This window comes from Pistacia vera, unplaced genomic scaffold (genome assembly GCF_008641045.1).
Source record: "Pistacia vera cultivar Batoury unplaced genomic scaffold, PisVer_v2 Contig1392, whole genome shotgun sequence".
Taxonomy (NCBI): Eukaryota; Viridiplantae; Streptophyta; class Magnoliopsida; order Sapindales; family Anacardiaceae; genus Pistacia; species Pistacia vera.
The window spans coordinates 60793-78984 of NW_022195458.1; the positions used below are offsets into that span (position 1 = coordinate 60793).

At 32.6% G+C, this 18192-nt stretch overlaps 1 protein-coding gene across 1 annotated transcript; it reads left to right on the top strand.

Moving 5' to 3' along the window:
• Positions 1-14281: 14281 nt before the first annotated feature.
• LOC116122993 (endochitinase EP3-like) lies at positions 14282-16143 on the top strand. Its single transcript, XM_031408791.1, has 3 exons — positions 14282-14374; positions 14428-14818; positions 15464-16143. The coding sequence occupies exons 1-3, from the start codon at positions 14282-14284 to the stop codon at positions 15865-15867; spliced, it is 888 nt and encodes a 295-aa protein (XP_031264651.1). The 3' UTR covers positions 15868-16143.
• The last annotated feature ends 2049 nt before the right edge of the window (positions 16144-18192 follow it).

Here is an 18192-nt window from a genome sequence, read left to right on the forward strand (position 1 = left end):
CTCAAAATATGCCGTCGATTCCAACAGCTCCCGGTGGTTCTAGAAGTCGTCCTCGTAATCGTCGTCCTCGTCCAACTTCATCTCAAGCTGAGGCGGGATCATCAACTGCCGTCGAAAGCGAAAACAGACACACATCAGACGTTTGGGCGCATTTCGACAAGTTTTACGAGACAGAAAATGGCGTTCAAGTCAAGAAAGCAAGATGCAAATATTGTGCAAATGTTTATAAAGCTGATTCAGGTAATGGTACTAGTACTTTAAAAAGGCATGCTAATAAACATATTAATCAACATGGAAATAGAGAAAGCAATCAAACTCAAATAACTAATATGGGTACTACTTGGCGTTATAATTCTGATGTATATAGGGAACAGTTAGCTTTATATATTGCTGCATCTGATCAACCTATTAATATGGCAGAAGATAAATATTTTGAAAGATTTGTTCAAAATTCATTTTTTCCAGGATTTAAAAGTTATTCTAAAACTGCAACTAGAAATGATTTAATAAAATTGTTTAAAAAAATGAAATTAGAATTAAAAAATAAATTTCATACTTGTCATATTAGTGTGGCTTTAACTGCTGATATTTGGAGTGGTAGAGCTAAACAAGATTATATTTGTGTGACTAGTCATTATTTTGATAATGAATTTAAATTAAATAAATCTTTATTAGGATTTAGATTAATGGATGTGGATCATAGTGGTTTAGAAATCTATAATAAAATTATTGAAGTTTTAGAAGATTATGATATTATTGATAAAGTGATAAGTTTAACTTTAGATAATGCAAGTTCTAATAGTAAAGCTATAGAATTTTTTCAAAATAATTATCTTTTATATAATAATTTGAAGTTTTTTCACCAACGTTGTGCATGTCATGTTATTAATTTAATTGTGAAAAGTGGTATGAAAACAATTAAAAAAAATATTGATAGAATTAGGGAATCTTTAGCTTGGATTACTAGTAGTAATAAAAGAAATGCTGAATTTCAAGAAGCTTGTATAAAATCAAATATGTCTCCTAGAACTTTTGCATTAGATATGCCTGTTAGATGGAATAGTACTTATTTAATGCTTGATTCATGTTTACCTTATGCTAATATAATTAGTTATTTTGTAGCAAATAATAGAGGTCCTCATCATTTGGTAGAAAATGATTGGAAGATAGCTAAAGTATTTCATTCTTTTCTCAAATGTTTTTACCAAGCCACTTTACAACTTTCTGGTGTGTATTATCCTACTAGTCCATTGGTAATACATGCAATTATAAAAATTTCCGAGTTATTTACAAAAAACAAAGATGATGAAATTTTACATGCACCAATAAAGGCAATGGAAAATTTTTTTTTGAAATATTGGAGACCCGTTCCTTTTCTTTATTGTTTAGGTGCTATATTTGATCCTAGAATTAAATTAGCACGTTTAGAAAATGGTCTTGACAATTTAAGTGAAAATTTACAAAACGAATCATATGTCAATCAAATAGGAGAGGTAAAAAATAGTCTTTTCGAAGTATATTTCCAATATGAAAACAGGTATGGGAACCCGCAGTCGCAAAGAGGCGAAATATCCAGAGAAGCTGTAGCAGAAGAAACAAATGAAGACTTATTCTCTTGGAATGCACTGAATAGGCCGAAGAGGACCCGAGTCCGAAGCACAGCCTCCTCTTCAGACGCACCACCACCAACAACAACAACAACTAATATGCTGTCCTCCATGGAGTCGCAGAGTAATGAACTTCAACAATATTTGGCAACCCCCGAAATGTTTTCAACAGGTCACTTTGATCTCTTAGAGTATTGGAGAGCCAGAAAATGTATTTTTCCGGTATTATCAAGACTTGCCTTGGATGTTTTCGCTGTTCCTGTCTCAACCGTCTCATCCGAACAAACATTTAGTGCAAGTGGAAGGATTTTAAATGAAAGGAGGACTAAACTTGCTCCAAAAATGATTGAAGTCCTCACATGTCTTCGAGATTGGGAACGATCGCGCCATCAAGATCAATACGAGGTTATCGACAATACTTTAGTAGAATCATTTCAATTTTGTAATATAGATGATACAGATGAGGGAGGTCCTAGTGAACCACCCCCAAATTAGTTGTTTTGTAAAATATAATTTGTAAATTAATTGTCAATTATTGCACTCTTTTTTCTTTACCAAGTTTTTCTCCCATTAGGTTTTTCTTGGTGAGGTTTTTAACGAGGCAATAATTGTTATAATTTCTTATTTCATTTTTTGATAAATGAATAAGTCTAATTTTTCTTATATTACAATTTTATTGTATTAAAATTGAATTAATATTTGAAATGTTAACAAAAAAAAAATTGAATTGAATTGAATTATTGATATTTGAAAAGTTAACTAAAACCAATTATATTTATAATTATTTATTTGAAAAGTTAAATTAAAAAAAAAAAAAAAAATCGGGCTAAGCCGGCCCGGACCGCGCCTAACCCAGCGGGTTAGGGTTATCGGGCTAGGCTAGGCTGGGCCAGCCATTTTCCCAAAATTGGCGGGCCGGATTGTTGGCGGGCGAGTTAGGCCCGACCCGGCCCGCCAAAGAATGTAACCTGCTGCAAGCCGGGCCGGGTCGGGCCAGACGGGTTACTTTTCCACCTTTATGCATAACAACCTATGCAACTTGACTTTGGGCAGGAAGCATAACTAAATTTTGCAGCTTCAGTTCATTGGAGAGTAACAGTCACAAGCAGTCCAAAATCCAACATTTTTGTTTGTTGTCTGAGTGTAGCTTGTATTCTCAATATTGTCCCTCAAGCCAACTCAAACAAAAATCTTTAGAGACTAGATTTTCAACATTAACTTGTTAATTGAATGTAGCCAACAAATATATATACATATATATATATATTAGACATCGTCCCTCAATCGATTTGAATTGCAAACAAAGGTTGATTTGAACTGATCTATATTGAATTACATTGTTGCTTTGATCTGAACAATATTGAAACGTATGGCTGCTGCTAATCTTGAGGTTGCTTTTCAAAATCAAGTTTCTTTTCTATTAACATTAATGTGTGTCAATTCAAGTTTTGGATGACCATCCCTATCGTCCCTTAGACAAAACTTGGATTGAATAGCAGAGGAAATAAGTAGAACAGTGAGTTTCTCATGAGGCAAATGAAATCTGGGACTTAAGAGTGGCTTGGTGAGAATGTCAGCTATTTGAAACTCAGAAGAGACATATTGAACAGCCAGGCGTTTTGAGGTGACCATTTCATGCACAAAGTGTACATCAATTTTGATGTGTTTTGTGTGAGCATGAAACACCAGGTTGGAGGTTAGTGTAGCAACACTAGTGTTATCACACTAGAGAATTGGTGAAGAAGATAAAGGGATGCATAGTTCCTGAAAAAGATTTTTCATCCATGCCATTTTAGTGAAGGCTTCAGCAAGAGCACGGTACTCGGCCTCTATGGAAGACAAGGTAACAAAATGTTGCTTCTTTGAGCTCCATTGGACTAGATTTGGTCCAAGATAGATGCAATAGCCACTGGTGGAATGACAATCAGAGAGGTTACTTGCCCAATTAGCATCAACGTAGCATGCAAGTTTCAGATCACCACTAGATTGCAAATGTAAACCATAGTTAGAGGTACCTTTAATATATCAAAGGATATGCTTACATGCCTGCCAATGATTGATAGAATGAGTCTTGAGAAATTGGCTAAGTTTATTTACGGCAAAGGAGAATTGGGTTTGGTCAAGGTAAGATATTGAAGAGCACCAGTTGTGCTGCGATATACACAAGGCTGATCAAACAGAAGGCTATCTTCCATACTGAGCTTGGAGCCGACAACCAAAGAAGTGACACATGGATTACAATTCTGCATCTGTGTTTTTAACAACAAATCATGCACATACTTCTGTTGATTGAGTTATAAACCATGGTTTGTACGAAGAACTTCAATGCCTAAGAAGTAGTGCAAATCACCAAGATCCTTTAAGGCAAAAGTAAGATTTAAATCAGTTACAAGATGCTGAATTAGATGATTGTTATGTCCAATGATGACTATGTCATCAACATATACTAACATATATTGTGTTGTTGTCCTATGAGTATAATGGGATAGACTAGTATCAAACATAGAATTCTTGAATCCCCAAGCCATAAGAACTCCTTTCAGCTTATCCAACCAGGCCCTTAGAGCCTGTTTCAGGCCATAAAGGGCCTTGTTGAGTTTACAGACATGTTGAGGAAACTTAGAATTGATGAATCCATCAGGTTGAACCATGTAGACATTCTCGGTTAGATCTCTATTTAAGAAAGTGTTATTGACATCAATTTGCTTGATTTGCCAGCCATGAGTAATAGCTAAAGAGAGAATAATGTGGATGGTAGAAGCTTTGATAATAGGAGAGAAAGTCTTTAGATAGTCCAATCCTAGTGTTTGATGAAATTCCTTAGCCACAAGTCTAGCTTTGTACCTTTGTAGAGTCCCATCAGCATTGTATTTCACTCAAAAGACTCACTTATTCCCAACAATGTTCATATGATCGAAGTATGGAACTAGAGACCATGTGTTGTTATTTAGGAGAGCATTATATTCTTCAACCATAGCTCGATGCCAAGTGGGATCTTGTAGGGTTGTTGAAACAGATGTAGGTTCAAGAGAAGAGAACTGTGAAGAAGAAGTTGTTAACGTAACTGCTTTAGCCCGAGTAATCATAGGGTGATGATTTTGAATTGTAAGTTCAGCAACTTTAGTAGGAATTTGTAAGTCTACATATAAGGGAATGCTAGGATAAGATTTGCCAGAGGAAATAGTTTGAGGGGAATAAATACTATAAGAGGATTGATGGGAAAGTGTTATTATAGTTGCAAGAGAAGATGATGATACTGGAGTAATCGTGACTGATGGTGCAGAGGAGCTGTATAATGTATTATCTTGAAAAGCAAGAAAACATGATGGAATAGTCTAAGAGGTGAGTTGTGCTAGTTCCTGGGATGAAGTTGAATTGGCAATAATGAGAGAAAAACCATTCGCAAATGTAAATGTGTCTTCATCAAATTTAACTATTTGGGTTGTGCAAACCTTGTTAGATTTATTTAAACAAAAATATCCTTTATGATGAGAGCTATAACCAAGGAACACATATTACTTACTATGAAATGAAATTTTGTGTTTTTGATAAGGCTTTACGAATGGATAGCATAAACATCTGAAGGTGCATAATGACTTATAGTTAGGTAATTTATGAAACAACCTTTCAAAGGGTGACTGATGATTTATCACAGCTGATGGCAGTCTATTGGTGAGATACATGGCTGTATGAAATGCAAACCACCAAAAGGAAAGAGGCATTGAAGCTTGAGCAAGAAGGGCGAAACATATCTTAGTGACATGTCTTTGTTTGCACTCTACCTTGCCATTTTGTTGATGTACATGGGGACATGGATGTTTGAAGTGAATGTCATGAGAGGCAAAGTAAGAGAGCAATGGTCGAAACTCTCCACCCCAATCATATTGAAAGCTTCTGATTTTGGTATCGAATTATTGCTCAACAAGCTGATGAAATTGTTGACCAGCTAAACTGACCTATGATTTATATTTTAATGGATAAATCCATGAGTATCTAGTGAAGTCATCCACAAGTAAAAGATAGTATTTAAACCCTATGGAGGAAACTATGGGTGCAAGCCCCCATACATTAGTAAAAATCATTTCAAAAGGTGTTGAAGAATCAATTGTGGAAGAGGGAAAGGATCCTTGATTTAGTTTGCCAAAGATACAAACTTCGCAAAGATCTCTTTTATTGTTTTTAAAGATAGGTACATGCAAGCAATTCATAACAGATTTCAACACAACTACATTAGGATGGCCCAAACGCCAATGCCATAACAGCATGGTTTTATTTGATACTGATTTATTATGAACATCTACAGGATTATTACAAGTAGACTGCTCATTATTCATTCTTGATCCTTCGGATGATGCTAGAAATGACTTCACTGGAAAGCTTTGAACCTTTGTTCTAGAATCAACAAGTATAGAAGATGATGAGCAGGTAGGAATAGCTAGCTTATAGAGACCATTTTGAAGAAATCCATGTAGCAAAATTTCTTGGGAAACCTTATCCTTTACAACACAAGCATCGGCTGAGAATTCTACCAAGACATTATTATCTCTAGTAATCTTAGAGATGCTAAGTAGATTCTTTGTTACATCAGGTACACATAAAATATTTTTGAGATATAAAGATTTATTTCTTAATGTGGAGGGTAGAGTAAGCAAACCTATATGTGATATGGACAGATTTTGTCCATTGCTGACTCGTAGTTTTTCTGCTCCAGAGTAATCTATTTTGAATGAGAGATTTTGTGGATCAATAGTAATATGATGTGTAGCTCCAGAGTCAATATATATACCAGCTAGGATCTGTCACAGTAGCTGGGGAGGCAATGTTCTATAACCGAGATGATGGTCTAGAGGGATATTGTCCCACATTTTGGAAGGTTTCAAGTTGCTGAGATGCAACATTTAGGCCTTGTGTTGATTCTGATGAAGTGACTAGGTGATTATTGTTGTTAAACTGCTGGTGATTGTTAGGATTCCAGTTTTGAAACTTTGGTTGAACATATCCAAAGTATAGTGATTTGTCAACCTGTATTGGATTTTTTGAAGCATTCACGTTTGAGGCAGAAAAGTATGCTTGATGACTTGACTGACTATTCTGCGGCAAGATTTTAGCTCCAAGAGGTGAAAAATTTCCATGATTTTGTCCTCCCTAGAATGAAGTATCAAATATGTGATAGCATTGTAATGCTATATGTCCATAATTTCCACATACTTGGCAGATGATTTTTTGTTTGAAGAAGTTTCTGCCATGACCTCTACCTTTGCCAAAATTCGGACTAAAGTTCTGATCATACGTGTTTCTAAAGTTTGGATTGTAATTGTTTCAATTGAATTGAGGATTAAATGAATTTGGTGCAGGTATATTGAAATGATGTGGTAAATAGTTTTTGAAAGGTTTGTTGAGTATTTGGTTGACTGTGAGTAACTGGGGAGGATTGATTTGTAGGCATGTGTTTAGTGGACACAAAGGTTGATGCCTTATGAAATCCAATGTATGCAGATTGTTGTCTCTCTAACCTCATTTCGTGTTTATGGAGCAGAAACTGAGCTTCTTGAAGAAAAAATTTCACTGCTTCTTAATGTGAGATTTCAACAATTGCATCAAATTCAGGTCCTAGACCATCTAGAATGTAAAGTAGTAGTTCCTCATCACTAATCAGAACTTCACTTGCAATTAGGGCTCTAGTGAATTCTTTCATTTTCAAGATGCATTCATTGATGCTCAAATTATCCTTTTTGGTAGTTTGAAGCATATTTCTTAAGTGCAGTGTTCTAGCTTTTGAATCAGTAACAAAATGCATTTCCATGTATGCCAAATATCAAATGCAGTGCTACAATGAACTATGTGTCTAAACATTGTTTCAGAAATTGGGATGTAAGCCAACTAACTAGAAATTGATCTAGTTTCTTCCACATATTATACTCATTGTTAATTTGATTACTTTGTTGTTCTTGTTCATTTGATTTCTTTAAAGGATAGTATTGAGGATAGAATTTTTCATCAGTTACAAATCCATCAAATTCATAGCAACAAGGGCAAGAAAAACCTGAGATTTCCAGTAAATGTAGTTATTCTCTCCCAGTTTGACAGTAATAGTTGGAAGTGACGCCATGACTAAAGAAGCTAAGCTCGGGAATTGGTTGTTGTTGTTGCTTTTGATGACTGGAGTTGACTGATCAAGATTTGCCATATTAGATGTTAGTCTTTTACGGCTCCGATACCATGTGAAACTTTATTTAGAATGAAAAATGTTGGTGATCTAAATTGTAGAGCAAAATTGAAAACTAAAAGGATAGAGAAAATGGCGATTGCTTTTCATTAATTCCTCAAGTTCAATGAGACGTTCTTTTATACTACAAATGGTTGAACAATATGGAAGACAATCTCAACCATTGAACTAAAAACAGAAAAACAAAGAGGTCTTGACTGCCATTGATTTTTTCGGGAAGGAGATCAACTTGTTAAGCAAGTTGATCAACTTGCTTATCAACCTATGCAACTTGACTTGCAACTTGACTTTGGGCCGAAAGCATAACTGAATTTTGCAGCTTTAGTTCATTGGAGAGTAACAATCACAAGCAGTCCAAAATCTGGCATTTTTGTTTGTTGTTTGAGTGCATTTTGTATTCTCAATAAAATTGATGGATTTGGCAAAATCCCACCAACTAAGTGGGATTTTAAAACCCTAAAAAATGAAGGATTCTATAGCGTGGTGGATTTTCCAAAATCCATGGATTTCAACCTTTTTTTTTTTTTTTTTTTTTTTAAACCAAACAAAGGATTTTACCAAATTCATGAATTTAACGAAATCATTCATTTAGAATCCTTTAATCCAAACGAGGCCATAGTTTATTCTTTAAATTGCCTTAAAAAGTCAAAAAAATAACCACTTTTCACTTCTCCATTAGACTAAAATTTTTCAATTAAATTCAAATATAATTTTTCGTAATAATTTATCCAATTTAAAAAAAAGGCAAAACTTTCAATTAACAGATTATCTCCATCACGTTGGAGTTTATTGGAGTAATTAGAATTCTTTTAGGAATACCTATTTTTTTACTTAATAGATGTTAGTTGAGAGAAGAAAAATAGAAAACATAGAAAACCTATTTAGTAATTAAGAAGACAAAATCTTTAATTTAGGAGACTTAAGAGGAAAAAAAATATTAAATGCATAGATATACCATCTAATAATATAACTACCATATATCAATATATCTGTACAAATTTAGGCAAAATAAAATAAGGGGATGATCTAAATCTATTAATTCTAGATGAACTAAAAATTAGGAAAATGGTGTATAAAGAAAAATATATTTAATTCTAAAAGGGTAATGTTGGTATTAAACAAGGTTTAAAAAGAGATTTTAAATGAGAAATCCTGATTCGTCTAATTTTACTAAATTTAAAATCAATCATTTACCAGTAAAAACCTATTCTCAAGTATTCCTTGAATTTCCTATAAAAAAATATTAATGAAATTGAAAATTGTGAAAAAATTGAATCCCTTGATCCTAATAATAAAAGAATTTTATTGTTAACACTAGTTCATTATTTAATTCTAATAACAAGAAATTTTTTTTTTTTTTTTTTTTTCAAAATTTAGTTGAGGAAATCCAAATCCTTAATTTATTTAATAAATTGACTTTTTATCCACATACTTTATTTTGCATCGAAGACTTTCTAAGCAAACTTTGTAGAATGTACTATTCTTCTTAATAATAACTTTAATAGATCATTCAATTAGCTCTTTTAACTTCTTACATATAGAAATTTTAGAACCTCATAAATACTAGACCTAACAATTTGGATCTGTACCCATAAAAATAATATAAGGTTACCGGTCCATGATTTAGGGTTTCTTATTTTTTCGACCGGTACTTGACCCGACCCTTTTTTGTGGGTGGGCCGGGTATACCGGCAAGTACCCATAAAAAAAAAATTTTGAATTGGCCTAATTCCTAAATCTTATCACCATTTCTAATCTCCATCTTCTCTTTAGCTCTCATTCTCAACCTCCTCTTCCTTCTCCTTTCTTCACCCTCTGTCAACATCCCAAGTCTCTCTTTCTTCTCCACTTTAAACAACTATTTCTCTTCTCCACCTGATTTTATATGAAGTAAAATAAAGTCTTTGTAGTGAAGTCGATATCGGTATATTGCTTTCAATAATCAAGCTAACTTGTACAAAGTTGATCAAAATCCTCTTGCAAGTTGCTTGATAGCTGTGCACTGGTTGATCTTGAAGAATTCTCTTTCTTGCAAAGAATCAAACTACGTTTTGTAGGTCTCTTCCATGGCAACCTCTTTGTAAATTACACCAGATTGTGTTTTTGAGGTCTGTACCAATTTTCCTTTTATCAAATAAGAATGCCTCTAAAAATGCTTTTATATTAAATGGTAAAATATGTAGTAGTTGAAATGAATTGGGACGAGTTGATTGTGGGGTGTAACTATAAAAAAAATGAAAACTGCTGAAATTGTGGGGGTGTAATTGTAAAAATTAAAAATTGGAGTGAATCTTGGGTCTGCCTATACCTGCATAGGGCAGAATACAGGTTTAATATTTTGGAACCGTTTAGAACCAACCTATTTTGGGCCTATAACCATTGGGCTCGGCCCGTGCCCACCCGACCCGCATGTTTTGCTGGGTCTGACAAATACCCACAATATTATAAATGACATTTAAAAATTTAACGACAAAGGGCTTTATGAATATCTCTGAAACTTAAGGGGGAATATTAATATTTTGTCAACAACAAATTTTATTATATTTAAAGTATATCCTCAAAAAAATTCAATTATTATTTTTTTCTAAAAACGAAAATTTAACTAAAAGAAAATATTTGTTGTGGTCATAATTTAATGAAAAACATTTCACAATTTTCAAATTTTGCTATCATCTTGTTTGCCACCATAAGATCAAGGATGCATGTCAAAAATTCTAAAACACTCTCATTACACAAACGAAACGGGAAAACAAGTTAGATGTTGAATATTGGGTATTAGGAGACACTCTTTTCAACTTAAAAAAGCTTTCAATTTTCAAATAATTAAACATTGCTAATTATGCGAACTCTTGATCCAACTTCTTCGGAAAACATTTATATTGATTCTCAATGTTTAAAAATGCTTTAAGTGGACCAAAAAATAAAAATAAAAATTATAGATCAAATATTAGTTTGTAGTAAGAATCAAATATTTGTGGGCAAATATGTTATTATTATTTTATTTTTTTTTGTAAATAATTACAAGACAATTTCACAAAACATAGAATATGTGTGTTATATAGAGACTCTTGGGTGTATTAATCAAGAGATCTTAAGTTCGAGTCTCTCTTCGGTTGCTAATAGGGGTAGCCACTGGAGCTCTTATCTGACTGGTAGTTCTAGGGTCATGAGAGATTAGTTGAGATGCGCGTAAGTTGACCAATCATAAAAAAAATGTGTTTTTTAAAACAACTAGAAAACTTTGACACTATTATTGACTTTTGGTTTTGCACTTTGATTTCAATTTGATTAACTAACTTCATGCTGCAACGTGGACTTTATCACAAGTACATAGAGTACCAAATAATTAGTTAATTAGAAAAAAAAAAAAAAAAAATTTGCTTATTAACAACCAATCATTTATCAACTACCAACTAAATATGACCGTATACATCAACCAAGCATGTATTACCTCTCAATTAATTGAGTTTTCAACTAAGTGATTAACTCACCTATAATATAACACTTGAGACCTAATCTTCGTGAGCACAGCATAAAGTGAAAACAATTGATGAGATGGGAGTAGATTTTCAAAATCCGACATTGCCTTAACGTTCTTAATAAAACATAATTTATTAGATTTTGTTAGTTTGTGGATAATATGTTTTAAATAATTAGGGGAAAATTGATATATGACTTGACATGTTACTTTACTAATAGATATGGTAATTTAATAGATATCATCATTTATCTTATCATACCCATGTTATCACTTTTGTTTTCTGACTCTAATATTATCTTGTGGTTTACTCTTACAAAGTTTGTGGTTTGAAGTTTGAACCCCCTTCCAGACACCTACATGATTAAAAATCATTGTTTCTCACTTCTCAACAATAGTAGGGTTCAACGGCGGCTCCAATTTCAAAGTCAAGCTCGTGACGTAGGTGTTAGGGGATTTTCGGATTCTCAAAAAAAAAAAAAAAAAAAAATCCTAAACACAAATTACTAAAGAGCAGAAAATTTTAATTTTGGTAAATTGGAATATGAGCTATTAGCATGATATGTGCAAATAGCACCACTCTATTGAATAATTTTGTTTTATTAAATCCTTGTCCGTTTAACGGTTTAAGTTAACAAGAGGAATCAAATTGCATCAATGGCTTTTATGATCAACTTGGATGCAATTTAGAGTCGGGGAATATTATGACAAAGATGAGGGAGGCTTGTGATAATCCTCCTAAAAGAATCATAATATTATATCAAACAACTTCTAACTACTATTCTACCACCAACCATTTCCAAATTCAAACCCACATTTATGTTTTATTTTTTTATTATAAAAACAAAATACAACCTTCATACGAACCCTTGAAAACATTATATTAGATAACTGTTAACAACCAATATACGAAAATTTGTATTTCTACAAAAACCCACATTTATACATACATACCAACAATAAAAATCATATAAACCAATAATTTAGTTGTCTATTTTCACTTATAAGTCCATATTTTAGATAAAACTATATATACAAAAAATCTGCAATCATACATATTTTTATTTTTATTTTTATTTTGTACATTAAAAACGAAAAATAACTTTTGTTTAAAAATAATCAATAAAGATTAGCTTACAACCCAATCTCACAATCCCGACGTAGTAGCCCGCGATTGGTCAGACAAGAAAATTCATCAGAAACCAATTACGAGCTGTCACGTCGGAGTTATGAGAGAAAGTTTGAGAGATTGAGATGTAAGTGTAGTATTGCCCAAAAATAATAGGTTTAGGGTTGCCTATTCTTGGGTCGTTTGGATACATTAAACTTAATTTATACCTGGAGTCATAGTTTCGACAAGGCTAGCATGGGCTGTAGCCCAAACTAGTTTTAGAACCAAAAAAAAAAAAAAAAAAATTTGAAGTTAGTTATACAAAACAATTTAGTTTTTGGAAAACAATCATTAAGTTGTTATGAAGTGTTGATAAGTGATTATGTATAATTTTGATACAAAATTATTTTAAATTTGTTTATAATTTATGCTCACTTTGTAAATATTTATTTTTCCCTTTTTGTACCTCTTTGTATAACCTTTTAAACTTTTTTGACTATATTTTCAAGATCTTTTTCCAATTAATTTTGGAAAATGTTTTATTTTAGTGGATAAGGTTGATTATAATTTGCAAATGAGAGGTATACAAACTTCAATCAAACACGATACTTCTTAAATGTCAAAAAAAGAAAAAAAATGTCACCTTTATTTTCACATTCAATTCAATCGTCAATAACCCTATAAGACACGTCAAGCCTAATTTTCAGTTTTTATATTAAGGGTAAATTATTTTATACCCCTAATATTTTTGTCGAAAAACATAAGTTACCACTAGTTTCGAAAATCAACAACACTCAAAATATAAAGGTAGAAGGTAACATCTTTCTAGATATGTTAGAAAATTGAGAGAAAAGAAAAACACTTAAACTCTCTTTCTCCTTAAAACACGTGTGTAACAATGTCAAATCACAATTAAGAAAAAAGAACGAAAATAAGAAAAAATTCAATATAATAATCATGGCCAATCGTGACCTTTCCGTGAATGTTAAACGTTTAGTTTTGCACGACCATACTCAAAAGAGTTGTTGCGTTATTGATTTGTGTTTGAATTAGCGTGATTAGAAGGTGTTTGAGATGATTTGTCCTAGGTATTTTTAGGGTTTAGAGATTAATCTAGATTTTACTTTCAGAAAAAAAAAGTATTATCGCAAATGATTTTGTTTTGGAAATTTTTTAGTATGTTCTTACGAAGAATTCTCTATAATTTCTTTAGATACAGAGTAATACTATACTGACGAACTATTCTTATTAATATTTTTTCAAAAAATGCGACGTGTTAACTTGTAATAAGTCTCATCTGTCTAAAAATAGATCTCACCTGACCAAATACGAGCTGCCCATATCATATGTTTGTAAGAGAAAGTCAAAAGAAATGTTTATCAATTAATCTTAATATATATATATATATATATATATATATAACAACTTAAACTAAGGGTGAAATCGTCATGTTAACCCATCACAGGTCAACATTTAACTTACACGGATGAAGACTAACGTTTTGGGTGTCGTTGATAGCTTCTTGAACCAATGAGGGTTTCGAACGTCAACTAAACCATTGGGAGTGTTAGTGTAATTAACTGTTACTGAAATGATAGCTTAATATATATCCACCTAAAGGACTTTTCCAGAGCTTTCAAGGCATACCACTATATATAGCATCCTTTCATGCTTCATTTTAACATCACAATTCTTCTTTCAACCAAAATTTTCCCTAAATTCCTCTCAAATGTTAGCCATTACCATGATTAGAAAAATTCTTCTTAGACTTTCTCTTATTGTACTTCTCGCCGGAGTAGTGCTAAAATGCGTAAAGAGTGAAAATTGTGACTGTGCCCCAGACCAATGTTGCAGTCAATATGGCCACTGCGGCTATGGCGACTCCTATTGCGGCTATGGCTGCCAAGGCGGCCCTTGCTACAACGGAACCTATCCTTACGAATGCAATTGTGGTGAAGGCCTCTGTTGCAGCGAATACGGCTATTGTGGCTACGGCAATGCCTAATGTGGCCCTGGTTGCCAAGCCGGGCCTTGTTATAATAACACTTATCGGCCTGCTCCTTCTGATTATTGCAACTGTGCTAGTGATCATTGCTGCAGTCAACATGGTTATTGTGGCTCTGCTGATGCATATTGTGGCTATGGATGCCAATCGGGTCCTTGCTATCAATCTGCGAACCCTAACAATGTTTCTATAGAAGATATTGTGACATCGCAATTTTTCTATAGCATAGCTGGAAAGGCTTCGCAAAATTGTCCCGGGAAAGGGTTCTATACAAGAAATTCATTTCTCTATGCCACTGAATCCTTTCCTTTGTATGGTAGGGTTGGCACATATACTGATTCTTTGCGTGAAATTGCAGCTTCTTTTGCTCATTTCAGTTATGAAACTGGGTGTAAGTTCCATCTATCCTATATTTTTTTTTAATCGTTTCTCGACATATCACTTGTTCATTCAACACATAAACGTTGTCTTTACATAAAGTCTTAGATAAAACAAACATGTCACGCATGTTAATCCACTCTCTGTAAGATCATGTCACACTATAATTGGTAATTTGTCAAATCAATACTTACAAGAAGGATTTTATTGAATAGTTACATAAATATGTTATTTTTTAATTTCAAATATTTAAATTTATTAGTTTTTTTCTCTTTTGTGAACCTTATTAAATAGTATCGATAAATAGTTTACGGGTACCATCTAATACGAAAAAATAAAAGTTTAATAAGACTTTTCGTATTGAAAACTATATATATATAAAAAAAAAGGATTTTCAAATGTTTACAGACACTAATTCAGAGCTGTTATACAAGCAAAGTGATTTTTTATTTCAAATATATCAACTATTAACTTTTTTTTTTCTAACAAACCTCATTAAAAATATAATATTGATAAATAGTTTACTGATATGACCTAATACTAAAAAGACAAAATTTTAACCCAATTTTTTTTTTATTGAAAACTGTAAATTTCATTTTCTAATGTTTACTGACACTAATCCAGAGCCATCACCCGAAAATTTTATGTTTATTTGTAGGCTTTTGCTACATAGAAGAGGCGAACGGTCCTTCTAGAAGCTACTGTGACGACAGATATTCAGACTACTCATGTGTTAAAGGGCAATACTACTACGGCCGAGGACCAATTCAACTACAATGGAATTACAATTACGGCGAAGCCGGAGATGAAATTGGATTCGATGGAGTATCCAGTCCTTCAACAATTGCCAGAGACAACGTCGTATCGTTTAAAACTGCCTTATGGTACTGGGTTACTCGCCTGCAGCCGCATTTACAGCAAGGATTTGGGGCTACAATAAGAGCCTTTAAACCTTCAGAATGTAATGGAAGAAACCCTAACGCCGTTAAGTCTCGTGTTAATCTTTACACCAAGTATTGCGACCAACTTGGTGTTGATCCTGGAGATTCTCTCTATTGTTAGCCTAATTTGCCAGGTAAAATTAACGTGTCCTCTCAAGGTTGGAGAAGGGTTAATTTTTTGTCTTTAAATAAATATTAATGAATAAAGAGGACAATAAACAACGGCAACTAACTCTTGAATTATTAATTTATAACACAAGAAGAGAAGGCTTGTTCTTTTTGTAGCACTTTGTGTATTGAACCAACATTACATCAAGTTTTTTCGTCGATTATATGTATGAATAATTCAGAAGCTAAGAATATGTGCTATAAATTAATATGATTTAGCTAGTTGCAAGCTGATTGTCTTGTATATTTAAGAGTTTGTTTTCTGATCTTAAATTGTTGTGGCTTTGTTTGATTTGATAGCATGCTTACCCTTTGCTAAATGAGAAAGTGGATTAGATTCTGTAGGATTTTGACCCATATTTGTAGTGATGGGACTTAAGAAATGATGTAAATGAAAATGAATTGGAAGAATCTGTAGATTCTAGATGAACAAATTCAAACTTAGGGATCTTTTTAATTCTCTAAGGATAAGAGCCAAATGGGTTGATCGAGAACGATCTCTTATTACAAGAAGATCGATTGATTGGATCAAAACGTGTTGTATAAATAGAATAATCAAATTCCTTTGTGCGAGGTTAACTAAATAGTCAGGTCAAATAGTTTGCTCTCACAAGAACTAGCGTTTGAAACTTTGAATCACCTCTCACAGGCACCAAAACAACCAAAAGCCATTTGTTTCTTGTTTTTTTAAGACTGTAAAGTTCGGTAGGTGTTCTAGTTATGAACTCGGGTGTCAGAAAGCAAGTTCAAGTGATTTTTGAATTATCCAGGAAAAAAAAGAGTATATTGTAAGAATATTATCTAGCTATTAATTAGTTGAAAGCATAGATCTTCATTCTTACGTGGTTCGTGAAATGGTTAGTTTCAGTACTGGAGCTTCTAAATATTACAATAACAATAAAATGTTAATATAAAGTTTGCTTGAATGGCAACACAAGCATGCATTTTTTTCTTCCCCATGAACCTCTTGATTTTTTTCTCTTCAGCTGAACACAAAAGTTGAAGAAATTTCAACGAAAATAATAAGAGGGAAAATTCCTAATATCATAATGATATGGCATATGTGGAGATGCTTATATATCTAGAAGTAAATATTATTAACTTAAATTCTAAAGTAAAATCAAGAAGAAAGACAAAACTATAATGAAAAATAAAGAAATTAATTAACATTGATTAGGAGGAGAATCCCACCAAGTCAAGTCATGATATTGTTGTCAAAGATTAGATAGGGCTTTTAATCTATTGCATTTTTCTCTCTGCAAAGATATGATCAAAAAGATTAAAATTCAATTGACAAAATAATTTAATTAAAAGAATAAATATAAGATCAATTTATATTATACGTATTATGTATTATTTTAATATAGTACCCTTTTTAACTTAATTATTTTATATTTTTTCAAATAAAAAATATATAAAAATAAAACAACAGACCACCTGTATAACAAAGCATTTGAAATAGATCAAACGTGAAAACAATATTTTTTATGTTTTCAATTCCCTATTTTATTATAATTTTTCGTGTTGTCATAAGAAAGTGATAATAAATGTGTTTTTAATGTTATTACTTTGAAAAAAATAATAATAAATGTATTCTGAATTTTTGAAATTAAATAGAACAATTTAAACTTCTTATTTATATTTAAATTCATTTTTGAAAATAAAAGTATGAAAAAGGGGTGAGCAAATTTTTAGGGTGGAACTAGAACTGATGGGTACCTGGGGTGTCGGTTTTGGTTCCGGTTCCAAATTTGGTGGAACCGACATTGTGCGGGTCTAATTCTAGTTTCACCATTTTAGGAACCAGACCTAGAGTGGAAACCAGAACCGAAACCAAGGTCTAGGTGCTCAGGGTGGAACCGACAGGTACCCAGGATGTATTTGTAATTTTTGTAAATAGTTGCGGCATATTTATAATTTTCACAAGGTATATTTTTCATTTTTGCGAACATGAGGGGTGTATTGTAATTTTGCATGAACAGTATCAGGTTCCTGACATTTAGGAACCGAAACCGACCAAGTCTGGTTTTAGTTCCTAAATCCTATGAATCGTTGAGTGCAGATTCGGGTCTAGGTCCTAGTCCAATTCCAAGGGATTGGACCAGTTACTCGAAACCGCTCACCCCTAAAAACAATAGAGATTGTGTGTGAGAGTGAAACTTGTCTGCATATTATGTTTTAAATATTTTGTTAATTATAATATAGTTTCTATTAACATAAATGAGTCAAAGTCAGTTGTGCTATACACTGGACTTATATAATAATCTATTGTTAGTGT

Coding starts and splice junctions, on each gene's coding strand:
- LOC116122993 (XM_031408791.1), top strand. CDS start 14,282: ATGGCCACTGCGGCTATGGCGACTCCTATTGCGGCTATGGCTGCCAAG. Junction 14,375..14,427: donor TCCTTACGAATGCAATTGTG/GTGAAGGCCTCT, acceptor GGCAATGCCTAA/TGTGGCCCTGGTTGCCAAGC. Junction 14,819..15,463: donor TTTCAGTTATGAAACTGGGT/GTAAGTTCCATC, acceptor GTTTATTTGTAG/GCTTTTGCTACATAGAAGAG.